The 26,841-nt window shown below is 38.7% G+C and overlaps 4 protein-coding genes across 8 annotated transcripts; 3 read left to right on the top strand and 1 right to left on the bottom strand.

The window, feature by feature from the left end:
• The first annotated feature begins 8,316 nt into the window (after positions 1–8,316).
• Positions 8,317–11,161, top strand: LOC147176818 (uncharacterized). The gene is made up of 3 exons (XM_086072393.1): positions 8,317–8,569; positions 9,059–9,283; positions 10,209–11,161. Exons 1-3 carry the CDS (start codon positions 8,377–8,379, stop codon positions 11,120–11,122), a joined length of 1,332 nt encoding a protein of 443 aa, XP_085928519.1. The 5' UTR covers positions 8,317–8,376; the 3' UTR covers positions 11,123–11,161.
• Positions 11,162–14,143: 2,982 nt separating this feature from the next.
• Positions 14,144–15,815, top strand: LOC147176817 (uncharacterized). The gene has a single exon (XM_086072416.1). It carries the CDS (start codon positions 14,206–14,208, stop codon positions 14,995–14,997), a length of 792 nt encoding a protein of 263 aa, XP_085928542.1. The 5' UTR covers positions 14,144–14,205; the 3' UTR covers positions 14,998–15,815.
• A 2,814-nt stretch (positions 15,816–18,629) lies between these two features.
• Positions 18,630–21,130, top strand: LOC147176816 (uncharacterized). 2 transcript variants are annotated; one of them, XM_086072410.1, is made up of 2 exons: positions 18,630–19,101; positions 19,375–21,130. In XM_086072410.1, the coding sequence occupies exons 1-2, from the start codon at positions 18,984–18,986 to the stop codon at positions 20,283–20,285; spliced, it is 1,029 nt and encodes a 342-aa protein (XP_085928536.1). In that variant the 5' UTR covers positions 18,630–18,983; the 3' UTR covers positions 20,286–21,130. The 2 variants fall into 2 exon arrangements, with proteins under 2 accessions (XP_085928536.1, XP_085928535.1); XM_086072409.1 differs by having other exon boundaries at positions 18,630–19,113; positions 19,378–21,130.
• A 664-nt stretch (positions 21,131–21,794) lies between these two features.
• Positions 21,795–26,803, bottom strand: LOC147176815 (uncharacterized). 4 transcript variants are annotated; one of them, XM_086072399.1, is made up of 3 exons: positions 26,372–26,803; positions 24,925–26,011; positions 21,795–23,065 (listed from the first exon to the last, which is right to left on the bottom strand). In XM_086072399.1, the coding sequence occupies exons 1-3, from the start codon at positions 26,496–26,498 to the stop codon at positions 22,534–22,536; spliced, it is 1,746 nt and encodes a 581-aa protein (XP_085928525.1). In that variant the 5' UTR covers positions 26,499–26,803; the 3' UTR covers positions 21,795–22,533. The 4 variants fall into 4 exon arrangements, with proteins under 4 accessions (XP_085928525.1, XP_085928523.1, XP_085928524.1 ...); XM_086072398.1 differs by lacking the exons at positions 24,925–26,011; positions 26,372–26,803 and adding exons at positions 23,208–23,504; positions 23,713–24,115 and having other exon boundaries at positions 22,587–22,759; XM_086072397.1 differs by lacking the exons at positions 24,925–26,011; positions 26,372–26,803 and adding an exon at positions 23,713–24,115 and having other exon boundaries at positions 21,795–23,504.
• Between the last annotated feature and the right edge of the window lie 38 nt (positions 26,804–26,841).

Here is a 26,841-nt window from a genome sequence, read left to right as displayed (position 1 = left end):
AATACAGTTTGCTGTTGTTTTGATGGTGAATGCAGAGATGGAATTTGGTCGCTAGTCAAAATTGAGAAAATCCTTAACTATTTGCCTTATCACCCTTTACAGAAAGCTGTTAAACACTTTCTCAAAAATGACTACAAATATAAAAAAATAAATAATTGCTTTCTTGACTGATTTCAGTGTGGTTGGTAAATTAAAGTCAAAAAATTTCAAAGTAGCCCTTGCAGGATTCCACTTTTCTCTATGCGGCCCTCAAATGAAAAAAAATTGGGCACTCCTGCAGTAGGGAGTGCCATTAAAGAGTTATTCACCCTAGAACGTGAGCGCAGGGTCAGGCCATGTTAAGTAATGGCACCCATTCCGCCTTCCCGCTACATCTCTTGGCCAGCGCTCAAACACATGCTTCTTATTCAGACTCAAATGAAGAATCCACATGCAAAAAAACCAGCCCTTTTTATTTAATACAGTTAATAATGCGTATGTTGTTCTAAATCTCATCTATTCTGGGTGTAATTCTATTTTTGACCACTCGATGGTGGCACTCAAATTACTCTGAGTGTGAAAATTTGACAGAAGAAGTTGATCAACAAAAAAGAAGAAAGAAAACACAGTCTAATTCTTAATGAAAACTGTTTAACGTTATCTTCTGTAACCCCGCTTTTAAACGCTACAGAAAGTAACGGAACTACCTTAGGTTTATTTTATACATTTGTAAATTTTTAGGCATGACTATTGATGTATATTGTGAGAGGATAAATTAAGTTTGTTACTTTGAAAAAAGTACACTGTTACAGTGGGGTGGTCTGAAACATACCCCCGATGATGGAGAGTTGAATTACTGTAAATCTATAATGTATAGAGGGAAAATAATGGTTGTTCGAGAGGCGCAGCTGCTGCCGAATTGGCAGACTGTTCTTCATTATTCCCACCGCACGTTGACTTTCTGTGCCGTTCCCAGCACGGAGAGTCCCTGTGCGGTTCCCATTTATCTGCTTTTCATTTCATTTGACTTCTCGTCATTCGCCAGGATCAAACCTCCCCAATTAGAAATGCAAAGAATTCCTCCAGAACTTTTCCCAAATGGAGCCGCAGGCTTTGTGAAAATTGAGCGCCGCTCACCTTTTGCTATCATGAATATTCTTAAAATGACCAAAATTAATGGGAGTGTAAAGAGGTCAGTTGAGCTCTGTGGCATGTTGAGTGACAGCCTCAATTGATCAGGATATTTGGGGGGATGCAAGATGAGAAGCGGTTTTGGATGAGGTTCACTGTCGGGGCACACATTTCAGGCTATGATGGTTCTATTGGCTTCACTTCGAGAGGGGCATCTGTATTATTTACATAGTTCACGTCTATTGGAATTGCATCGGCAAGCAAGCAACTGTGCCAAAAAAAAAGATGATATATTAAAAAAACATCAAAATACCAGAGCTACTAGATCCTACTTTTCTTCCAACAAGGTAAGAATTTGTAAAAACATAGCAGCATCACTACTTAGTCTTCCATAATATATTAAAGCGAAGAGAGGAGGAAAAAATACAGTAGATGGAAATGGACTTCAAACGTCACTTTTGACTCAAAGAAAGTGTTTTTTTGCAAGGTGTACAAGTTGCCGTGATTTACTCAATTTGAAGTTACAGGTGCAGAGAGCATTTCTGCAGCTGGAAACACATTGACCTAAAAACATGTCAGCCGTTCCCAGCCAAACTCAAATGTGTGTCAGCTGTGTGAGGCACTGCAAATTGTCTTCAGTGTTTACAAAAAACACATTTGTTTGAGTTACTGAAGACGCCAACTTGTAGCCTATTCCGTGTTTACAAAAAAAAATTGGCTAGTTGTTGGGTCACAGAAGGCTCTAAATTGTTTTTAATGTTAACAAAAACTCAATATGTTCAATGAAGAAAATTGACATTGATGTTTAGGTAAACATGTATGCTCGGTTCAATGAACTCATCTTTGATGTTTTAAACATCTGTGAATTGCCTGACATTTTTAAATTGCTGTAAAATCCTATTAGGCCAAAAAACAAACTTACAATGTTAATATTCAATGACATTGTAATATAACTGTATAGTTACTGTATAGCTCATACAGTCATTTATGCTATTAGCCAAGTTCACATTTAAGAAAGACTACCAGGATCAGTGAATTTCCATACCAACATAAGTTTAGACACAAATTTGCATTGTTTGTGACAGCATTTTGTCATCTTGCCATGACAAAATCATGTTTTCCACAAATGTTAAGGAAAGGTGGTATTAAGGTAAAAACATTTTGCTTTTACAAGAGGTCCTTTAACTCCCACCATTTTTTATTTTCTTTTTTCCTCACTGCCTGTTCCTTGCTAAGTCTTGCTGGGTCTTCCTAACTTCTTCCTGCAGGTCTGAATCCAGCCACTAGGTGCTAGGAGTGTAACTGTGCATGTGTGCGAGTGTGTTTAATGATAGGTTCAATGGGCTCGAAGTGCGTAGAAAGCTCACAGTCAGGAATGCTGCATGACCTCAGACAGGAGGGATTACAAGGATGTGGGAGAAGAGAGACCTTTTCACCTAAAACACTTGCATTATACAAAGTGTGTGTGTGTGTGGGGGGGGGGGGGGCAAGACGTTCATCCAGTTCAAGCAACCTGTCCATGTCACGCAGGATCTAACAGTGTAGACCCCCAACAAGTCATGTTGGGTTACTGGTCGTGATGGACAGATGAAGCTTCATGAAGCACTTGTGATATTTTTTTACTCCTGTAGATGGTGCTCTGGGTTTAAAGTTGCAGTGGAAATTGATTAAATTTAATAATATCTAGTCAAGAGTTGTAAACGAGAAAGGTAATTGTAATTTTACAGAACTAAAATAATAATGATAATAATTATAACATTTAAGAATAAAGACAATTTTACATGAATAAAGTCATTAAAAAAAATTGCATGACAGTTGTAATTATATGCAGGTTAAGAATAAGATGTAATTTTACTAGGGGAAAAAGTAATTTTATGGGGGGGGGAGTGAAAATCATGATGTGACAATATGGTTGTATTTGTATTTATTTATTTATTTTAGAAAATAATGTGTAATCTTGTCAAGCTAGAGTGGTAATTTCACCAGGATTTTTTTTTTTAATATTATGGTACAACGACAAAGTGATTTGAAAAGAAAATGGTTTATACGATAAATATTTTTAATTACAAGGTTTGTATTTCTGCAGAAAGAAATGTGTGTGATCTTATGATGACGGTGACACTTCCAAGAATGGCTACATGTTCTGGCTCCTCAGTTTTGACATGACCCCAAGTAGGAACTGTGAAGTCAACAATGACAAACAAGCTGACACCCACACCCAAACTTATAACATGACATTAACGAGACATGCCGAAATCAAAAACAATTTTCTGCTTGCCGCGAGACTTCTCTTTAAACAGCAGCTGTGTTCACCGGGAATTATTCATATGCATTTGCTTTCGGACTACCTGTTGCTTTTACGACGTCCTTTGACTCCCTTTGCTCAAAGTATACAAAAAAAGTTATTTACGAGACAGGCCTGCAGTGTTTCCATGGTCACTGACCCAAGTAAAATTATTATTTTTTGTTTTTTTGTTTTTTATAGGTGGTGCCATGCACTTGTCCCTGCAGCTTTCAGGTCAGGGAAGGTATGCAGCAAAAGCACTCCATATGCAAGTAGATTTACAGATACTTATGCAAAAAATATATATATACTGTGGTAAAGTTAGAAGTACTGTATTTCCCACTACTTGTGGTGGATTGAAACTAAGCCCTGTTGTCCCCCTGAAAAAGTTTCAGGATTTACCTAATGATGCCACAAGATGACAGCAAAGCACCACTTTTATTAAATGAAGCTCCTCAACTCACTTCACCATTGGCATCTAGATGGTGCCCAAGAAATACTTTCACTGGTTTGGCCTGAGCACAGAAAGAATGATTCCGTGAGTTTTAAGCAAATACAATGAAAAAAATATATATATATATATTGCGATGAGGTGAATTTGCAAATGCCAAATTATGAGTTACTTGTCTGATTGAACTCATTCACTTCAGCAAAACTGAATAAGTACAAACTCTGAAATGTATATATATATATATATGAAAAGAATAGCTTTCACCTTTAACATGCTTGTCTGTAATTTTCTTTTTTTTATCTAGAGACAACAACTGTTTTCGCTTCCTTTGATCCATGTTTACTGTAGTACACTCTCCAAATAGCACAGTGACTACTTGTCAGCCTATTTTGACAATGTAAGCAGTACAAGAATAGTGTGAGAGGCAATATCAACAAATAAGCAACCATTTGGATTGGAGGCACCAAATGTAGGCTTTTAACGAGGTGGCCTCTGTGTCAGCGCAACTGTAAAGTTGTGCCATAAGCAGGAGCAGATGAGGACGGCGCTGCCAGTCTTCAAACCGTGAATAGTTTTCTTTTTATTGTCGGTCTGTCTTTACTGTTTCTTGTAAATTTCGCCGTCGGAGTGCGGAAGTGATGTCAAGGGGGGAAATGGTTGGGATTTAAAAATAATGAAACCCACCAGAGAAGCCAGCTTTATTAATCCACCGCTAAAAAGATTATTACCTCCTCCAAGTACAAAGAGACACGGTGGTCTTTCAAAACAAAATGTCTGGTTGAGTTCAATTACAGAAAACGTGTAGGGATAACCACAGAGCAGGAAGTGGGACTTACTGGGACTGAGCAAAGTGGGCAATGCAATTAAATATCAATTACATACACATTTTAATGTTACTAAGCCGTAACTTAAACAAGCTGGTGTAACTCAGTGGACAAGTGGTTTTAAAGTCTGCTCACATTTCTTAGGCTTAGGGTTAGAGTCTCGGCTCAGCCATCGCTGCATACAATTTCATAAAAGTTTGTTGCACTCTGTCTGTTGACAGAGTGCTTACTAGCTTCAATAACACTATGGCAGAAAAAAATAAATACATAAAATATGGATTCCAGTGCAGTATGCACTCGTACTTAAAGAGAAAGTTCCACCATATTGTGTGACTTTTTAGGTGTCATTTTTATGTCCAATCAGGTTGTCAGTATCTGCTGAATGTAACTATTAAAGTAACTTGTAATCTAACATAGTTACTTTTAAAACCAAAATAATCAGTAATCTAACTTTGTTATATTTAAAAGCAAGTAATCATTAAAGTAACTGAGTTGCTTTTTAAAGCAATCAATAAAGTAACTAAGTTTATTTTTAAAGCAAGTAATCAGCAAAGTAAATAAGTTACGCTATAAATAATATAATAAATTAATCAAAAATTAAAACACATTTCATTTCAAATGTTCTGGATAGAAGGTACAAATTTTAATTAAATCTCTCATTCAAACCATCACTACGAGAGACATCATTGAGTATCTAACAAAGCGTGACAATTCAATTTCAAACTACAGCAGTGCAAGAAAAGTAACCAGACTACTTCAAGCTTTTAGCCACAATATTTCATCCCTGCTTCTCCTATTTTTTGGTTGTTGTTTTTTTTGTTTACAAACCCCTGTGCATCACATTTCCCGTAACATCGCCGGCATCCGTCACATCATCTGACTTCCATTATTGATTTATTTATTGGCCACTGGCAGGCAAACACAGGCGACGTGACGCAGAGTCTGCTGGCCATGCCGTCGGTGTGTTGTGGCTCGTAAAAAAAAAAAAAAGAACAAAAGAAAAGGCGATGCGCAGTGCACGCACTGCATGTGCACGCACTGCATGTGCAACAACAGTGACTGGGTGGTTTGATTCTTCCTATTGGACTCTAGCCCCAATCTAATATCGCAAGGGCTGTATGCCATTTGATGACTGAGAGAAAGAGAAATTACGAAAAAAAATAAAAATACTTTGGTACAATTTAATGACATAACTATTTCAAATTGGGCTTGAAATGTGTGTGAGTGCTTCTCGTCGTTTTTAAGCCAGCAGAGAAGGTCTTGCTGGCCCGGACTGTTCACTACTATGAGATACATTAGCAGCACAATGGCTAATTACTAGACATGACAAATTAGCCAAAAAATAACCCCCACCCCCCAACCCCCCCCCCCACCCCCCATTGTGATTGATATCATAATTGTCCGTCAAGCGTAAGAAAAGGGGGAAAAAACTAAGAAAAAGCTCATAGAAGTTAATTTAATACATTTGGATTCTTCAGAGGCACTAGTTGCTGTATCTAATACAAATTGGTATAATAATGCTACATTCATAATTACACACATGTGCATGCAAATTATTCTGTTACCAAACAATTGGGGGTGTTTTTCTCCTCAAGCAGATTTTTGCACTTTTTTCCCTCTTTTCTATGCAAAACACATGACAAATGGCTTGGATCTGGATTGGTTTTGGCCACAGTGTTTCTTTTCTTCTTCTTCTTCTTCTTTTTTATAAATAATATCCATATAATGAAGCCGTATTGTAATGAAATGACTTTCCCCAAGTGGTGAACGTTGCTGTCAGTTGAAAGCACAACAGTGTAGATGAGTTGGATCAAGAAGATGAAGAAGAAGAAAAAAAGAACCAAAGAAAATGGTCTCCTCCTCATGTGTTTTTGCTTAATGCTGCCGTTGCTTTGTTTATGCGGCCCGGAAAGAGCAAAAGAACGAGAGAAAGGAAGAGAGATACAGAGAAAGAGAATCAGGCAGAGGCCAGCTGTTGCTCCGAAATATTTAGAACACACTTCCCGCCGCCCAGTTCAGCACCACACTGTGACACCTGTTTATTAGGTACACCGCAACGGCCAAGTTCTAATTTCAAAACACATTTTCTCCCATACAGCTCAATGAAAACTGAAATAAAAACCCTTTGTGACAATATAAAGAACCAAAGAGACTAGACGAACTATGAGTGGCTAACACATCATCATCTAACGTTACATATAGCATATTTCACCATATAATCTATGCTAACACTGCAGCCCTGCTTATCTTTTGGTTTTGACGTGATTGTGCTTCTGTGAAGTCTGGTCGATCTTTACACAGCCTAGAAAGTCGGGAGCAAGATTTTATTTGGTAAATTAGCCCTATTTTATGATTGCGGCAGTTTGACAGATACTCATTTACGTTGTATTCTGTGAGTAAAATATGTTTCGAAATTAGAAGAACTTAAAAGTCAAACGAAGCAACTGATTTTGCCGGCCTTAAACATCACACTTCAATCACATGCCTCTAAAATAGCCACAATTTGCATTCGATTATTTATATTCCCATACAACCTTTATTTTTCTATTCTATGGTTATCATCACATATTCTCCCCTTTGTTTCACTGGTACCGTCTGTGGTGGAATCACACACAAAAATAGCCAAAGAAAAAGTGCAACAAACAAGTTGTCACAGTTCATTGATGTAAAGTCTTGCGAGGCCTATTTTTGAGATTTCGTTTGACATTTTTTACAAAAATGTATGGTTGCCCTCCCGTTGCTCCACTTTCGGACCCACTGACTGATTTCGTTCCAACCCGAGCCAAGGGGTACGCACATGAAAGCGTGAAATGGCATTGCGCCACCGTGACCGAGGCTTCATTAATCATGGCCGCAGAGACTGCTGATAGACGAGCGCCAGATCTGATCCCAGAAATGCTTCTCTGATCCGGCACCAGACCTGTGTTTGCCTCCAGATGTTGTGGCCCTCCTGCATATGTGTGAGTGAGTGAGTGAGGGAGGGAGAGGGAGAGGGAGAAAGGGGGAGAGAGAGGGAGGGAGAGAGGGAGAGAGAGGGAGGGAGGGAGAGAGGGAGAGAGAAAGAGAGAGAGAGAGAGAGAGAGAGAGAGAGAGAGAGAGAGAGAGAGAGAGAGAGAGAGAGAGAGAGAGAGAGAGAGAGAGAGAGAGAGAGAGATGCACAAATTTCTTCAGTATTGTGTTAAATATTGCAGATTCATCATCTTTATGAAAAGTGCAGAATGAGACGGTCCTACAGTGCCATCTGCTGAGACATACTATAACGTTTTCTACTTTATAATTCAGGGGTGGTCAAAATTTATGGACCTCATTGTATTTTCTAACAGACAAATGGTTGAAGGTGTTTATTTTTTATTTTTTTAAGTAATTAATGTACCGAACGGCCCGGTATTTTTGCGAGTTCCTACGTTGTGAAAAGCACCCCTGAATGCACCGTGCGCAGCAAACGTGTGGCGACTGTTCTATTTTTGTTATTATTTTTCACACTTTATTTAGGAACAAAAAACAACATTTCAATACAACAGCCAAGAGACAAAAGAAAAAGAAACATCCTACAAAAATATAAAGCTCACACGAAACCAAGTGCTGTGACGAATGTGCTTCTCGGAACTTACGGGCATTTACCCACATGACATTACCCACAATGCAACGCCGCCTTGTCAGTGAAATCAACCGCTTTAGCCTCTAACGTATATTCTCCTCGGAAAATCATGCCAAAAAGTTGCTGTGCGGTTGGGTGTTCCAATCACAACATGATGGAAACGAAATTCTCGTTTCATGTTTTCCCCATAAATCCTGAACGTCGAAGAAAGTGGGTAAACGCAGTCAACAGAGTGCTACCGGACGGTTCAGAATGGACGCCAACCAAGAACACAGTGCTTTGTAGCCAACACTTCCTTACTGGTAAGAATCGTTTTTGAGTATGAATGGTGTTTACTTGACCATTAATAAGAATTTACGGTGCACTGCTGGAGGAGCATAGATGTAAACAGACAAATACATTATAATGTACACAACAGCAATGTGCAATACTTAAATGAAACTTTACTGGAATGGCTCTTTTTTTTATCTAGATAGTTGTGCTTTATTAAATTTGATATGTAATCAACTGAATTGTTTTATTGAGAATCAAGTTTCAGCCATGTTGCACAACTCTACTAAACACTTCTTTTTTTTATCGTTTATATTGACCAGTTTATTTACCTTGTTCATAGCTGCATTGGCCTCTCATTTAAGGTTGAATACTTTATGTTAAAACTTGTCTGAATTCAGCCTTTTTTCCCCTCTTTGTGGACCTTATTTTCAATCGTGCTAATAATAATAATAAGAATAATCTGTTCTCTAGTAATATGTAGCCTGATTCATTTATATGCAATTGCTTTCTGTTTTCAGGGAGACCAAATAAAGACCCTGCACACCCGGACTTTATTCCATCCATCTTCAAGCATATCCAAACTTATCCAAAGTTATCAGCGTCAAAATTCCAGAAATTCTCTGTTGCTAAAAGAAGAAAAATTTTCATCCGTACACCAACACAGTCCAAAAAGAGGAGGTTACATCAAGGCAGCCTTCAGACACCGACAGTAGTTCCTTGCCCCTCATCTCCTAAATTCAAAGGTGTGCGCTTCCACTGTGGAGGGAAATAATAAGAAGTGTAAAGTTTTCACTGGTATTGCATGTCATGTGTTCCTGAAAATGTTGTTATTATTGGTGACATTTATGAAAGCCACTAAAATAGCAGAGAAATTGGAATTCAGACACCAGTTTTTTTTAATAACATTTACAAGAGGCTGGATCTGCCCTTTGAATACATCGGCTATGTTACGGATTTCTCAACAAGTCAGGCAGGCTAGTGAGGTCTTCTGGAGGTGCATCCAACTCGTGTCGACCAAACGTGACTTTATAATTAAAGTGTACCTCCGGAGTAACAATTTCAAAGTATTGATGGGGAAATTGAGCATTTATTGTAAAGTTTGATAAATACCTTGTTCCCATTTTTGTGTCTCGTCTTGTATTTGCCAAAGTAATTTGGCGTGTTAATTTTAATCCTCGTCGCCATGTTTGGGGCAGATGTGACGTCGCCTCATTGACAGGACGTCATTCGTACCCATTAGTTACTATTGAGTGAGACGCCAGATCGCTTGCCTGTCTTACTTTGTTGCTCATTTATTAGTTGTTCTTTCATGTTTCATGTTGAGCTTTGGTAGTTGAATTAATACAAAGTTTGAAACCAATGTGTAGCTGCCGTCAAAGGGAACTCTCAATTATGTATGTTAATTCCAAAGAACAAAGTTGAGTCTTGATTGAACTGGAAAGGAGTAACACAATCAATAATCATGATCTCAGTATCAATCAAAGTAACCATGATTATTATATTTTACATAATCACCCAGCCCAAATTAACTTGCAATGTAAACATAAACCACATATTTGAATTAAGAAATATAAAAGAAATATGCAGCATCAAAGTCACAACCTGAGACTTGACTGAGGAAATCTTGACTTTACCAAAACCATGTTTTTGTCTTCTTGTGTTCTGCAGATGCCAGTAACCATCTTTGTCCTGAGCAGCAGGAGCCAGAAACACTTTACATTAAACAGGAAGAGGAACCAGAGCCCACACACCTTAAAGACGAAGAAGAGGCAGTTGTTATTACTGAGTGTCCTTTCAAAGACGAAGAGCAGGAAGTTAAGATCACCGAGTTTCCTTTGAATTTTGTCATTGTGAAAGTTGAAGAAGGGGATGGCGACCTTTGTGGAGGATCCCAAGCGGACGATCGCTTAGCTCTGCTATCAGAAAGTGACAAGATAACATCACACTCTGACACCGACACTGTTGATGATGATGGTGATGATCATTATTATGATGATAATGAGAAGGAGGATATGACATACCACCCTAATGGAAAAGGTGTGAAACTTTCTGAGTGTGACAAAACTTTTTCCAGCATGTCGTCATTGAATAGACATACAAGAACACACACTGGAGAGAAACCCTTTGTCTGCGCAAATTGTGGTAAAAGATTATCTCGAAAGACTGGAGGGAAACCCTTTGCCTGCTCATTTTGTGGTAAAAGATTCACAACTACAGGAAAACCATTTGCCTGCTCAGTTTGTGGTAAAAGGTTCCGCCACAGGACCAATTTTACAAAGCACATGCATAAGCACATTAGAGAGAAGCCCTACCTCTGCTCCATTTGTGGCAAAAGATTCTCTCAAAAGAGATACTTAACAAGACACAAAACAACCCACACTGGAGATAAACCATTTGCCTGCGCGTTTTGTGGTAAACGTTTTGCTAGAAACGCATATTTAACAACACACACAAGGATACACACTGGAGATAAACCATTCAGCTGCAGTTTGTGTGACAAAAGATTTGTCCAGAAATATCAGGTTAACAGACACAGGTGTGCAGGTGACAGAAGAGCATTGGTTCATGAAGCTGCAGAATAAACTAAGCTGAGGTTGTGTTGAGAATTATTGACTCATTCCTTAATCGCTGTGCAGCGGGCCCCACCCTTCAAGGCAGACTTTCAATGTACGATGTAATAATTCATAATCCAAGTGTAGCCCAACTCAAGAAAACAGGTGAGCCAAAATGGTTCTTACCTGAGCTGTCAGGTGCTGTGATGTCATTTTCAGTCAACAACTGACAAAATGGCCGCCCCCTAAAATGGACATAAACAGGCAGACTTTGGTGCTCAACTCATATTCTACAAATGCTGTATTAATCTATATTCATAACTAACAGGTGGCTAGCAATGCTAATTTTACAATAACTTATATACGAGCTGGTAGCTTCACAAATTTGCTATTTATTCCTGGCAACAAGTAAAGTTTTTGCTTAGTCTTTCTATTGTTCACACCATCAAGTCAAAAATAATTTTAGTAAGTTTGAACTTAACTTTACTATGTAAACATACAGGAGAAAAATAGCTTGGGTCTGGTTTTGTGGAGGATATTGTTTGGAAGAAATACTGACTTTTGTCTTAATGTTGTTGTTTTTTTGTTACAAGTAAGATTGAAGAAGTGTCTTAAAATATGACATCACATTTATCTAACCAGAGTTTATATTGAGAAAATGTTTAATTAAGAAAGACATTGAGGTGTCTTGTAGCTTTTGCTCTGACTGACCTGAAAATAGGCTTCACTTATTTTTGGCAATGTCCACATGTAAAATCTTTCCGGTATAGGCTAAGTATTTTTGTAAGAATTCATATTGAAATAATAATTTTGTGTTATTTTGGAGGAATGTTATTTTTGTTTTGCTGGGGGGAGCAAATACGTTTCTGATTAATTTATCTCATTGACGAAATTCCACAAACAGAAGTGTAAATTTATGGGAACTACTACTTGCTTTCATTAATGAAATGATGAAGCTTCTTCAATTAGAGATTGTATGAAGGAGGGGGGGGGGGGGGGGGGGGTAATATTGACTATCTATGCCTCTGTGGAGTAAAGTGTAATATATTTAGATAATTTAATTGGAATTCGTGTATAATATATATGTACAGTGTCCACAAATGTACATGGTTATATTGTTTATTTTAAGTTAATTGTTTATTGTAAGTTACTTTTTTTGTTGGGGAGGGAAATGAGGAGGAAAATGACGCTGACTAGTCACTCTCAAAATACGGAATTGCAATTGCGAGTGCGGAGGTAAATTACATAAAATCTCTGCAATGTTAAACATACTACGTGATAAAAAATCTGTGAAATAACATGCATTAATCTGGTACCATTTAAAGCTGAAAATGTTAAAATTATACATTGGGTGTGATCGATACAATTCCACAATGTATTCAGTAGTCTTTTTAAAGCAGGTATCTATCTGTACTTATGTTTTCTTGAGCACAATGTGGGAGTAGTAGCAGGCAACATTTATGACAGCTGTTGTTTGTCCAAGTGGTGTTGCCGTACAAGGTCCGACCACCTCATAGCTCATCTTCCGCGTACGGTTTATGCAACCATGCCACCTTTGGTGAATATCTTTCCAAATTACTGAACGGACTGAAGCAACTATCACTAATTTAATGGCCTGAAAAAAACATCATCCGTGTCCGGATATACTGTACTCAGTGCACGTTAAAGCTTCACGAGCTTCATTAGCTTCGCTTGCTACCCGCTAACAAAGGGACACTTTTGTGAGCAACACGCCGCCCAGCAGAGATCAACTGAGAGTATAAAGTGTTGTGTTTAACGTGTGAAAATGTGTGCATACGTTGTTAAAGACGAAGAGTTCGTGGAGGACATTTCGGAGACAAAAGAACGTCAAAGCAGAGGAGGTTCGTTCACAAGTAACTTGGTTGCTCATTACTGGATTTTAAAATTAACTTAGTCATTAGACTGGTCACTTGATTCAATAAGTAACTTAGTTACTAAAAGTAACTAAGTTATATTACAGATTACTTCAGCTACATTCAGCAGATACCGACCACACCACATCAACCTAAAATTGACAAGCAGTTTTTCAACGCTTTATGACAAATGTAATAATCAAAAACAAAATAACGACAGTAAATCAATGATGAAAGTCTTTCTGGATTCCACTCAACATAAATAGGATACTGCTTTTCATAAGAATATAGTCATGTTTAAGAATAATGTTTTAAGCCTTTTTTTTTTTAACTTAACTTATATACTTGGTTTTAGTTATTCCTAGATTTCACTTAACATATGTTTTAATGTAAAATGAAATATTTTTTTCACCAAACATATTTAACTTAATTATATAATAGCAAAATGAAGCACATAATGTACATTATTGATAAATATAACCATTACATTTTTTAACATGTTGCATTGTCTCATAGACGTTTTTTGTATGCAGCTATAATTCAGTATTACGGTGTCTTGTTATGATCATGTGACCGTAATGAGACAATTAAAAATTTGATTGAAAACACAGTTTAAAAAATAAAAGTTTTTAACAGTGTATGGACTGGACTGATCAGTACCTTTCTATTCTTACAGAGGCCAGTTCCAAACCGTTGTCTCATAGTTTATGCAACCACGGCTTTAATAAATGGCTGAAAAATAAAGCAGCACTTCCGAATAAAACACAAGCTTCAACCAAACGTATCCATTGAACGTGGGTACCAAAACTCGCAAGATAACCGAGGTGAGAGCCAAAATGAGACTTGATTGACTTGTTGGTCTTTTTGTGTTCTGCAGACGTCAGTGAAGAAGATCTTCATCCTAAGTGCGCTGACGTTCAAGAGGAGGAGCCAAAGCTTGCTCATACCAAAACAGGAGGGCCACCCAAATACTCTTGCACGAAAGAGGAAGAGCAAGACGACGATATCACCAAGTTTCCATCACCCTACGTCATTGTCAAGGTTGAAGAAGGCGATGGAGAGCACTGCGGAGGATCACAATCAGACGTCCTCTTAGCTCCACTCTCAGATAGTGACGACAACATAACATTCCAAGCTTCTTATGATGGTGATGAGGACGAACACCCTAAAGGTGATATGACATGTTGCACTGACAGCAAACGCATCCAGTGTTCTCACTGTGACAAAACATTTCGCAAAATGTCCTTGTTGAAAACACACTCAAGAACACACACTGGAGAAAAACCTTTTGCCTGCTTACTTTGCAGTAAAAGATTCTCTTTAAAAACCAATTTAACTACACACACAAGGACACACACAGGAGAAAAACCTTTTTCCTGCTCGGACTGTGGGAAACGATTCTCAACAAAGACACATTTAACAAGACACACAAAAACACACACTGGTGATAAACCGTTTGCTTGCTCAATTTGTGGTCAAAGATTCTCTTTAAAGACAAATTTAACAAGGCACTCAAGAAGACATAGTGAGAAACATTTTACATGCTCAGTTTGTGGCCAAATATTCACTCAAAATGGAGATTTAACAATACACACCAGATCACTACACAGCGTAAAAGTTTTTATCTGCTCAGTTTGTGGTAAAAGATTCTCTAGACAGGCAAGTTTAAACAGACACACAAGAACACACACCGGAGAAAAACCTTTCGCCTGCTTAGTTTGTGATAAAAGATTCACTCAGAGGGGAGATTTAAGAATACACACAAGAACACACACTGGAGAAAAACCTTTTGCCTGCCCAATTTGTGGTAAAAGAGTCTCTGGAAAGTCAGGTTTAATGATACACACAAGAACACATACTGGAGAAAAACCTTTCGCCTGTCTCATTTGTGATAAAAGATTTTCTGGAAAGTCAGGTTTAACGATACATACAGGAACACACACTGGAGAGAAACCTTTTGCCTGCTCAGTTTGTGGTAAAGGATTCTCTAGAAAGTCAAATTTAACAATGCACAAAAAAACACACTCGTGAAAACGTTTGTCTACTCAGTTTATGGTCAAAGATTCACTAGAAATGCACATTTAACAACACACGAGCAAACCCTGGTGATAAACCATTCAGTTGTGATATTTGTGAATATTTTTAAATAGTGGAATATATAATTGATCAAACTTGGGGAAATTCTAAAAGCAGATTGAGGTTGTCAACATTTTTAAAAGGCTGCGGAGCTCTATGAAAATTTAAAATGATTATTGATTTTTAGATCGGAAGTTTACCCTGGAGAACCCACGGGGTCAAATTTGGCCCCTATAAATTCTGCTACTCAAATAACAAAGACCTTTTTTTTTTTTTTTACAAATTTAACTTAAAAAGTCCAGAGTGCCACTTCTGACCCCTGCATGGGGCCATCTAGTGGATGAATATTGCACTTACATGAACCAGAGTGGTGGTGACAAGATGGCTGGCAACATGCTGTTTTGTTGAGCTGGAAATCAATCCAAACAAAACCATCTTCTCAGCAAACCATCAGATGGTAAAATTGTGTTTTTTTTGTTAATCTATTTCATATCATGTTGCAGAATGCGCTTAGGAGTATGTTTTATATATATATTTTGATAAATTAGCAAGTCTGAGCTAGTTCAAAAAACAATGGGTCAAAAATGACACTTTGGGTGTATGGGGTCAAAAATGTCAGTCACATTGGTTCTGGTGACTTTGTCACAGAGAATGGTGACAGTCTTGTATTTGGCTAAAGACTTGAAATTAATTCATTTGTGTAATATATTTTACTAAGTTAAAGGTACAGGGACTAATAAATACCTATATCTTTTCAGGGAGTTTGGCCAGTTGCTCTTTAGGACAGGGAAAGCAACAGAGAAAGTACACTGTAAGACAAGTATTGGAACAACTTGAAGCTGATGATAGTGACTTTGGCGCAGAATTGGACAGCGATAGTGATTCTGACGAATCGTTTCAACCGCATGAAAGTGAGGGTGGTGAATCTTCTGCCCAAGACAGTGACTCGCCCAATGACTCGTCCAGTGATGAAGATTTGCAATTTACAGAGACTGCAAGCCCACAGTTAGAGCCTAATTGTGCCACAAAAACTTACAGGTGGCGAAAGAAAGTCTTTGAGTTACCTGACGTGAGTTTTCAAGGACAACAAGTTGAGTCATACCAGGATGCCACAACAGACACACCACTGGTTTACTTTCGCCGCTTTGTTTCCCTTGATATGTTGGAAAATATTGTAGAACATACCAATCAGCACAGTGTTCAAAAACACGGGAAATGTGTAAACACTTCAGTAAAGGAGATAGAACAAGTTCTTGGAATGTACCTCAGGATGGGATTAGTTGAAATGTCTGGAGTACGTCAGTACTGGGAAAGTGAAGTTCGTTATGGGCCTGTGGCAGACATAATGAGTCGCAACCGATTCAACCAGCTACTCTCTGTCATCCACTTTGTAGACAATGAAATGGCCAATGAAGAAGTAAAAATGGATCGACTTTGGAAACTGAGACCATTTTTGGATTCTTTTCGGAGACAATGTCTGACAATTGCTCCTCGACAAAAACAATCCATTGATGAGACGATGGTGCCGTACAAAGGTAAATTTGGTGGCATAAGGCAATATATCAAAGGAAAGCCACATCCCTGGGGATTCAAAGTGTGGGCGCGCTGTTGTGTCACTGGCCTCCTGCACGACTTTGACATATATCAAGGAAAAGGTGGTGGCAATGGACAAAAAGGGCCAAAAAAGAGTCAGTTGGGAGTTGGTGGAGACATTGTAGTGAAGTTATGCGAATCGCTTGCAGAGAAAGTAAATTTCCTGATTTTTGCTGACAATTTCTTCACTTCCATGCCCCTCATTGAGAAATTATTGGCAAAGGGAATCTACTACACAGGAACTGTGAGGAAAACTCGTATGTCCAAGTGCAACCTGATACCTGACAAAGACCTGTCCAAGAAAGGCCGTGGGTCCTACGATTATCAATTGGAGTCCAACACCAACACAGTTTGTTTGAAATGGCAAGACACGAAAGCAGTCAGTTTGATGTCAACATATGCTGGACCAGAACCTTTGAGAAAAGCTAGGCGCTGGGACAAGTCCAAAAAAGAGTACACCTACATAGATCAACCGAACATCATCAAAGAGTACAACGCTTCCATGGGAGGTGTTGACATGCTGGATGCGCATCTTGCACGCTGTAAATTTCCCATCAGGACCCGTCGCTGGTATATGATACTTTTCTGGCACTTCATGTCTGTTGCGGTGATCAATGCATGGCTCCTTTACCAGCGTGATTGTGAGGCACAGGGAATCACTGGATCTAAAGTTCTCAAGCTTCGCAAGTTTCAGGGTTTGGTTGCTCAAGGTTTGGTTGAAGTTGGAACAGCAAGAAAGCGGGGTAGGCCATCAACTCCTAGCTCCTCCTCCCCCTCATTCCCGCCACCACCGAGATTTGTTCGAGTTTATCAGAGTGCAGATGTCCGTTTTGACCAAATCGGCCATTGGCCTGTCAAGGAGGAAAATCGCCGCCGATGTGCTGTGTGCAAGGACCTCAAGACTGAAATGCACTGTGAAAAATGTGCAGTACCTCTCTGCATTAACAAAAAAAGAAATTGTTTCAAAGACTATCACAATGTCTAGTGTGAGTTCTGACAGATTTTTGGATAAGAAAGACCAATGGTGGGTTTTTTTTCCCCAGCAGTGATTTTGTCCCTGTGTTCTTGTTTCCATTGGCCAAAGTGTGTTTGTACATTCAAAATCCAATTCTAAAATGCAACAAATAAAACAAAAAAATTATATTGTTCAATGTAGCTGTGTATTTGATTGATTATTTTCTTAAATTCTAACTAGTTTACTGACAGTTTGTGTTATTCTGATTTTTCGAAATGATACCCCTAAATCCCAAAGGGTCAAATTTCGCCCTAATCCTAAATTAGGGAATAAAGGGTTAAAATTGAAAAAACATATTTTGGTGTTCAGTGAATTTATAGCAGTCCTTTAATGTATAATTCATAATTTTCCAAAGAAGAAAAGGGTTCTTGGGTTCTCCAGGGTTTTAATAAAAGTCACATGCATTACAGTATTGATCCACTGTGATCTGAAATTTTCTCCACAAGCATAAATTAAAAGACTGAATCATAATCTTGTTGAAGATGCACTCATTTCTGTTAAGAAATTTCAGATTGCTCGTATGATTTTCAACAAAATAATAAATGTGAATGTTTTTCAAAAGTATTTGTATTTTTTTGCCCCAAAACACTGGTAAAAAAAAAAGGATTGGAGTTGTCATTATTTAGGTTATTAGGCTACAAAATTACGAATATACTAGTTCGACCCAATTGAGATCAAATTGGGGATAATGAGATTGTCTGTGATTTGGACCATTTTAAGTCAACCGCTGGAAAGTTGATGGTTACTCAAGATCAGTTTGGAATGAAAATGCTGTACATTCCCTGAGAAATATGACTCATTTTTATTGCAATATGTTGAGTACAATGCTGGCTGGTCCACTCGGCACACATTTTATATTCTTTCATTCGATGTGACGAAATTATATAAAAATGTGATGCATTATTTCCAGTTGCCTGTCAATGACTGATCTTTTATTTTGAAAACCGGATATTAGACGCATTAGTGTTGCTTTTCTCACTTTTTTTCCTTTGGTTTTAACCGTAACCTCTGTAATAAGGTCTCACTAAACTGGTTTTCGGTTGACTCCGTGGTCATAAACGAGAGCTCCCGGAGCGTATCCCCGCCCGAATGTGTCGCGAATATCTAAAACTATCTTCACCGCGGTTAGTAATTCTTCCCGTGCATCCACATTACTGGACTAACTATAGATCATGAAAGATCCTTTGTGTCCGAATAAACTCGTTCTGAAGCAAGTTTAGCCTAGCTTGTCTTTGCTTGCTCGCTAGCTTACCTAAGAAACGCGTTGCTTATCAAGTTCAACACCTCGACAAGGGATCAAGTGAGAGTGTAAACTTGTGACAGCCTCGTGAAAATGTGTGACAGAAAAAGAGTACGAGGAGGAAATTTATCGGACAAAAGAGGAGAGCGAGCAACAACGTCAACTGGGTTCTTGGACGCTGTGTTTATGTCTCACGATGAGCCACACAAGATTTGTCACACAGGTTTGTCCACTTCCCACTCTTAAGTGTTTAACAAATACTTTTTATGCAGAGCAATATTTATGTCTTCTCTCAATGGAATCCTTGAAGCCGAACATCCGGGCACTATATGGCGTCACATAAATCGTTTGGCACCTGTACTCTTTAGTCTTACAAAAGTTATTCAGCGTACTAGTGAGTTCATGCTCAGATCAGGACAATCGTAGTTGCAACATGAAACCTGACTGAGGAAAGCTTGACTACCAAACTATGTGTTTGTGTCTGCAGATGTCAGTGAAGAACATCTTCGTCCTGAGCAGCCAGAGTCTCCTCACAATAAAAACGAAAATAAGGCCGCATTTGCTCAAATTAAAGAAGACGACGATCCGGAGATTCTTCAGATTAAAGTGGAAGAGGAGGAGGAGACTGATATCTTCAAGTTCACATTTACTGGCATCCCTTTGAAGTGTGAATATGAAGGACAAGGTCAGCATGAGCCTCCAACCAGCAGCTCAAGTCAACACATGGCAATAGAAGATGATATAGACCACTGTGGAGGATCACAGCCAGACGGCCTCTTAGCTCCATTATCAGATAGTGAGGAAATAACGTCACAACAATCTTCTGGCACTGAGGCTGACGATGAACATTCAAAAAGTGATATGACAAGCCACGCTGTCAACAAACGTGTGAAATGTTCTCAGTGTGACAATACTTTTTTCAACAAGTCATCATTGAAAAGACACATTACTACACACACCGGAGAAAAACCTTTTGCCTGTTCAGTTTGCGGTAAAAAATTCCGGATAAAGGGAGATTTAAGAATACACATAAGAATACACACTGGAGAGAGACCTTTTGTCTGTTCGGTTTGTGGTAAAGGGTTCACTCAGAAGGGACATTTAAGGTCACACATAAGAACACACACTGGAGAGAAACCGTTTGCCTGTTCATTCTGCAAATTAAGTTTCAGTCAGCGGTCATCATTGGGCCCACACATGAGAACGCACACTGGGGAAAAACCTTATTCCTGCTCAGTTTGTGGAAAAAGTTTCTCTCTACATGTCAATTTGGTAAGACACAGAAGAAGGCACAGTGGTGAGAAAGCATTTAGTTGCAGCGTGTGTGATGAAAAATTCTCTCATAAGTCGGAGATGAAGAAACACACGTGTGCTGGTGAGAAGAGCAGCGGTTAGGGAAGCTGCGGGACATTGAGTAAAATAAGAAATGAGATGACTTTCTCACAAAATGTCTCATTTCACTTTGTTTTGATTGAGTCACATCAATAATTATTGTCTTAACTTTACCTCTGTTAAGATAGTGTTATGACCTAGCAATCAATGAGAGACTACATTCATTCCTATGTTTTGTAACAAAAGAAATATAAGTCCTCGTTATTATCATGAATCAATGGGAAATTCTACTTGTTGTATATTTTGTGTCACACATGGCACAGAGAAGTGGATCACAATCTCTCCAACTACTACTTGCATATTTTAGATTTTTGCCTGCATTGGGATTCAAACATGTGCGGCTTCAAAGCAGAGATGAGCCACTGCCGCCCCAATACAGTCAACTACATTGTTGTTCACGTTTCACACCCCATTATTATTTTTAAGTGATCCTTTTTAATATGGTTTTACAGTGCATGCAAGTTTGAATTTAAACTAGCGTGTGTGTTTTTTGTGCTACACTATACGGGGAAACACTGACCTCTACTGGATGGAAATGCAGTGTACTTGATACAGACCCCAAAACAGAATGTACGCGTCTGGAAAGTACTGTGTGGGTTCGTTGAACATTTTGGTGTTTTATTATACAATGTTTAATTATTATTGTTTTTTGTTGTATGTGATACTGCTTTGTGTGTTTTTTTCTGTGTACCCCTATAAGGCATTTTACTATTACATATTAGCACAAAGCAAGTGGATATCATTAGACAAAACTTGTTTGCTTAAATATTTTGGTGATTACATATACATTGTTTAATTCTAATGTTGTATGTGTCAGTTTTACAATAAACCTCGACTGGGAGTGACAAATAAACAGCTTGAAGCAAGCATGCCAAGCCTCTTATTTATAGAACTGTACCAGAGACACACGCACACTTCATTTAAAGCACATACATGTACATAGACATTACAAAATGCATTTTCTATACATTGTATGTTTTGTGTTTAAATGCTACAATGGGTTTAAGAAGTGAAAAGTTTATATATATATGTGTTGCAGTGTTTCCCACAGATTTAAAATCTACTTGAGTGGGTGGACTCCGGCGGTGTTGATGGGAGGGGGGGTTGGACAGGAGGTGGGTCTCAGTCCTGTTACTATGTATCCTCTAGCCTCACGATCCACAAGTGAGTGACGGCGAACTAACGTTACATGCGGTATATCCTGTCGCGACAAATATATTTTCAATAAATTTTCTTGAAAACGTCTTGGGTAGTACTTAGTGCTGCCAGCCTTAATATCGAGAGAGAGAGAGAGAGAGAGAGAGAGAGAGAGAGAGAGAGAGAGAGAGAGAGAGAGAGAGAGAGAGAGAGAGAGAGAGAGAGAGAGAGAGAGAGAGAGAGAGAGAGAGAGAGAGAGAATATGTGCTACTAGCTACTCCACTGTAACATATGTTCACAAAAGAAAGATACATGGCAAGCTCTGAGAACATTTATTTACGGTATTATGTTTTTTCAACCCAACGCATTCAATTCTGTAAATTCCTTCAGTCCACACTCCAGCGCAGTTGGCGTCAGGAATGCGCCGTTAAGCACCAACCGCCAAAACAAACAACAAAACACAACAGATGAACGTGTGCACAACCCAACAGGCCATGTAAACACATTTTCTTTTTATATTTTTATTTTGCACATTGCATTAACAAACACAAGTGACCCCTTCAGCACCGCATAATCGGTTTTACTCAGCATATTCAGTTACATCGTAACTGTACTGAATCAACCGGCAGACGTTTAGTCATTAAAAATAACAGTGGTTAAACTTTTATCGTGGTTAAAATGTTAACATAAACCAGTACTAATGTGACTTTAGTTAAGAAGAAACAAATTACAGATTTGATGAATTAATTATTTTTGATGACATTTGCATTTTATTCAGAATTACATGTACTGTGAACCCTTTGTAATGTACACCCCTTTAATTTGTAATTACCAACAGATGCCACAAGGGAGCAGCAAAGCACTATTGTAGTCTAAATGAAGCTGATTAATGTGGTTCAATATGGCACCAAAACATTTTTTTATTGCTTTGACCTGAGCACGAAACTGCAAACAGGTGAGCTAAAAAAAAAAAACGAGGATATGCTATAAAAAAGAAAAAAATAGGGACATTCTGAAAGGATGTGTGGGTTCACTGTGCACGTTTCCATCTTGCAATAAACACTCAAAACTTTCTGAAAAACGTTCTTTGCAGCCTACTTACAATCTTGCAGCTTTATTGACTGCTGCTCTTTTTGCCAGAACACTTGTGTTTGTTCATCTGGTACTTGTAAGAGAACTGTTCATCACATACACTGCAACTAAACGGCTTCTCCCCAGTGTGTGTTCTTCTGTGTGTTGTCAAATTGCGACTTTGAGCAAATCTTTTACCACAAACAGAGCAGGAATAGGGCTTCTCTCCAGTGTGTGTCCTCATGTGCAGCACCAATCCAGAACGTTCACTGAAATTTAAGTTGCAGACCGAGCAGGCAAAAGGTTTCTCTCCTGTGTGCGTTCTTGTGTGTATGTTCAAATGTGCCTTACGAGCAAATCTTTTACCACATAATGAGCAGGCAAAAGGTTTCTCGCCAGTGTGTGTTCTCATGTGAACATTCAAGGGTCCTTTACGTGCAAATCTTTTTGCACAAACTAGGCAGGCAAAAGGTTTCTCTCCGGTGTGCGTTCTTGTGTGTGTAATTAAATTGCATCGCCTCCGGAAACTTAATGTGCAGAATGAGCAGGCAAAAGGTTTACCTTCTGCTTTCTGTCTTTTACCACAATCTGAGTAATTTAATTGTTTCTCTCTAGTGTGTATTCCCATGTGTCTTTTCAACAATGATTTGTTGGAAAAAGATTTGTCACACTGAGAAAATTTCCCCCATTGTTTGTCAGTTTGACATTTCATATCACCTTTCAATTGTTCATCATCTTCAGTGTCAGAAGAGTGTGAGGTTGTGTCAGAAGAGTGTGAGGTTGTGTTGTCACTATCTGAAAGCGGAGCAAAGAGGTTGTCTGCTTGTGATCCTTCACATTGGTCTTCATCACATTCTATTTTGTACTCATCTTCAATTTTCACGATGACACAAGTGAATGGCAACTCAGTGATATCAGCCTCTTCCTCTTTAATGTGGGTAGGCTCTGGCTCCTGCTGCTCCGTCCTGGAGCTCCACTCCTGCTGCTCAGAATGACGATCTCCTTCACTGTTGTCTGCAAATCACGAGAAGACAAACATAACGTGGTGAGTACAATTTGTATGTAGGGCAGTTCAAAGTGTTTTACAGTTGCATACAATTTCAAGAAGGCCAATAAAACAATCAATTCGGTAACTACAAGTACGAAGTCGGCAATTTGCAGGATGCTAAATAGTTTAGCCGGATTCGCTGTAAAACTCGAAAACAAACGATTCAGAACAAACCTGCTCTATGCAACACATCTTGAAGCTTCTTGAAAACAGTGTCCTGTTGGCATTGCGGCTCGTTGTCCTCTTCTGTTCCACTAATTTCGTCCTCGTACTCCTCTTTCACACAGTTTGCACACATTATCACACGATAATCACAACACTTGACACTCACACTTGATCTCTGCTTAGCGATGTGTTGATTACAACCGCGTCTCTTTGTTAGCAAGCTAAGCTAGCTACCGAATCTTCAACGTCACCCAGACGCGTTTTTTCCGGACACAAAGATGCCATTGAAGTCGTAATGGGACGTTCTTTGTCAAGGCCTCGGTAGTCTTGTACTAATTTAAGAAAAAATATTTAGTGAAGTTCGTTAGGTTACACAAACCGAAGTAAATCTGTAGCGGAAGTAGTATAGCAAATCCACTGCAGCATCCGGAAGTAGAAACCCACGCAGGCAAAGTTACAACATTCAATCTCCAAATAAACACGGATTAGAACCTCGAATCTTAGAACGTGACTTGAATAATACTGTACCATAAATAAACGTAATATGTTGTCAAATAAACGATGTCTCGTCATTTATTTTAGATTAACTCGTTAACGAACGCGCGACCCTCGTGAGGATAAGCAGTTCAAATAAGATAGATGGATTAACTTTAACGACAAAAAACAACATAAAAACACAAATTATCATATCTACAGCACAAACAAAGGACTAACAAATGGTGAAGGTGAGCTGTGTGAATTTTGATTGACCTTTGAAATAATATTTAACAGGCAAGGCAAGGCACAGCTTTATTTATATAGTACATTTCATACACAATTTATGTCCTTTACACTGTCAAAAGTACAGCTAAGGACAACATTTATAAGCATTTACAAAGAGTTAAAGACATGTAAAAGCAAAGTAAGAAGTAGCTTACTAAAATATTTTCGGAAATTTTGATTTTAATAATGCTTCCCTTGATCATAAGTGTGGTTTGGTCTGGATTTAAAATACTTTACACTTTGCGCTGACTTCAATTCTTTTTGGACGCTTATTCCATTTATGTGCAGCATTCACCATGCTTGCTTTGAACTCTGTGCTCCACTAATTGGCCCATGTCTTAACCAAATAAATCAACAAAAATTAATATTGCATTTTATTTACGATTACACAAACTTTTACATTTCGTTTCATCCACTTCTTTAAAACTTCATTGACTGCTGCTCTTCTCACCAGCACACTTGTGTCTCTTAACCTGATCCTTACGAGAAAATCTTTTCTCACACACACTGCAACTGAACGGCTTCTCACCAGTGTGTATTCTTGTATGTGATGTCAAGTGTACTCTTTGAGTGAATCTTTTACCACATACCGAGCAGCAAAAGTGCTTCTCTCCAGTGTGTGTCCTCTTGTGTTCAGTCAATCCAGAACGATCACTGAAAGTCAAGTTGCAAACTGAGCAGGCAACAGTGTTCACTCCGCTGTGCGTTCTTGTGTGTCGCACTAAACTTGTCTTTGCAGAGAATCTTTTACCACAAACTAAGCAGCAAAAAGGTTTTTCTCCAGAGTGCGTTCTCATGTGTTTGACCAATTTTGAACGTTCACTGAAACTGAAGGTGCAGATTGAGCAGGAAAAAGGTTTTTCACCAGTGTGTATACTTGTGTGCGTTCTTAAATGTCCCTTTATAGAGAATCTTTTACCACAAACTAAGCAAGCAAAAGGCCTCTCTCCAGTGTGTGTTCTGGTGTGTCTTCTTAAATGACCCTTTATAGAGAAGCTTTTGCCACATACTGAGCAGGTAAAAGGTTTCTCCCCAGTGTGTATTCTCATGTGAGTTGTTAAACCACTTTTTTGAGTTACTCTCAGGCCACAAACTGGGCAAGAAAAAGGTTTTTCTCCATTGTGTATTCTTGTGTGCGCGTTCAAATTTCCCTTACTAGCAAATCTTTTACCGCAATCTGAACAGGTGAAAGGTTTCTCTCCTTTATGACTTCGAAGGTGAACCTTCAAATTCCACTTTGAGCTAAATGTTTTCCCGCACTGCGTGCATTTCTTGTGTTTCTTGTCCGTGTGAAGTGTTCCATCGCCATCATCATCATCAGTGTCAGGAGAGTGTGATGTCATGTCGTCACTTTCTGACATTGGAGCTAGGAGGCTGTCTGTTTGGGATCCTCCACAGTTGTCTCCTTCACCTTCATCTTCATCATCCTCACTCTTCACAATGACAGTCAATGGAAACTTGGTGATATCAGCTTCCTCCTCTTCCTCTTTAACGCAAGGGGCTTCTTGCTCTTGCATCTCAAGATGAAGATATTCTTCACTGGCGTCTGCAGGACACAAGTAAACACACAAATGGGTTGGTTAAGTCAAACCTTTGCTCTGCCAATTCTAATGTGGTGACTGTGTTTGCCATTCGTAGAAATGTCCACATAAATTAATTGTGTTGACAATTGATCAAAATTCTTGGACATTAACATTTTTCACATTAAGCATTTCAGACCGTCACAATTATGAGTAAGTGATGTTTAGTCCACACTATCAAAATCGTTGAGTGACTGTTTACCAACACAGCCGCTGTCAACCCCGTGACGTCATTCAGTCCCCAGATGTTCGACTTCACAAATAAGGCTTTCATTCGTAAATAAACACATTAAGTAATAACTAAACAAGATTAGAATTGAACAAACCTGCTCTGTGTGGTTCATGTTGAGGCTTCTTAAAAACAGCGTCCAGTAGATGACGTTGTCGCTCGTTCTCTTCTTTTGTGCCAGACAGTTCCTCCTTGTATTCTTCTTTCGCATTTTTTGCACACATTTTCACGCGACATTCACAACACTTAACACGCACACGTGATCGCTGCTTACCGATGTGTTGCGAGTTTCTTTGTTAGCTGCTAACAAGCTAAGCTAAATCAGCTCGAAAAGCTTTAACCTGCAGCGAGACAAGTTTTCTGAGACACAACGAATTAAAAAAAAAATGTTTTAGTCTAGTGAAGTCGTGATGGGGCGTACTGTTTCAAGTCTTTCTTCCTGGATTATAGTACTTAGTAGGCTAAAGCGTAGTGATAGAGACGAAGCTGCCCAGGTTTCGGAGGATAACTCGCGAAATCCAGGAAGTAATTTGAGTTTGTACCCAGGCGTGATTGGTTACGATGATG

Source organism: Leptonotus elevatus, chromosome 3 (genome assembly GCF_054856555.1).
Source record: "Leptonotus elevatus isolate MCC_2025b chromosome 3, RoL_Lele_1.0, whole genome shotgun sequence".
Lineage (NCBI taxonomy): Eukaryota > Metazoa > Chordata > Actinopteri > Syngnathiformes > Syngnathidae > Leptonotus > Leptonotus elevatus.
Note: the sequence above shows the minus strand (reverse complement) of the source record. Positions and strands in the feature narration are given on the sequence as shown.

Coding starts and splice junctions, on each gene's coding strand:
- LOC147176818 (XM_086072393.1), top strand. CDS start 8,377: ATGCCAAAAAGTTGCTGTGCGGTTGGGTGTTCCAATCACAACATGATG. Junction 8,570..9,058: donor TAGCCAACACTTCCTTACTG/GTAAGAATCGTT, acceptor TTCTGTTTTCAG/GGAGACCAAATAAAGACCCT. Junction 9,284..10,208: donor CTCATCTCCTAAATTCAAAG/GTGTGCGCTTCC, acceptor TGTGTTCTGCAG/ATGCCAGTAACCATCTTTGT.
- LOC147176817 (XM_086072416.1), top strand. CDS start 14,206: ATGTCCTTGTTGAAAACACACTCAAGAACACACACTGGAGAAAAACCT.
- LOC147176816 (XM_086072409.1), top strand. CDS start 18,984: ATGTGTGACAGAAAAAGAGTACGAGGAGGAAATTTATCGGACAAAAGA. Junction 19,114..19,377: donor ACACAAGATTTGTCACACAG/GTTTGTCCACTT, acceptor TTGTGTCTGCAG/ATGTCAGTGAAGAACATCTT.
- LOC147176815 (XM_086072399.1), bottom strand. CDS start 26,498: ATGTGTGCAAAAAATGCGAAAGAAGAATACAAGGAGGAACTGTCTGGC. Junction 26,012..26,371: donor ACATGAACCACACAGAGCAG/GTTTGTTCAATT, acceptor TGTGTCCTGCAG/ACGCCAGTGAAGAATATCTT. Junction 23,066..24,924: donor GATCAGGTTAAGAGACACAA/GTGTGCTGGTGA, acceptor TTGTGGTAAAAG/ACAGAAAGCAGAAGGTAAAC.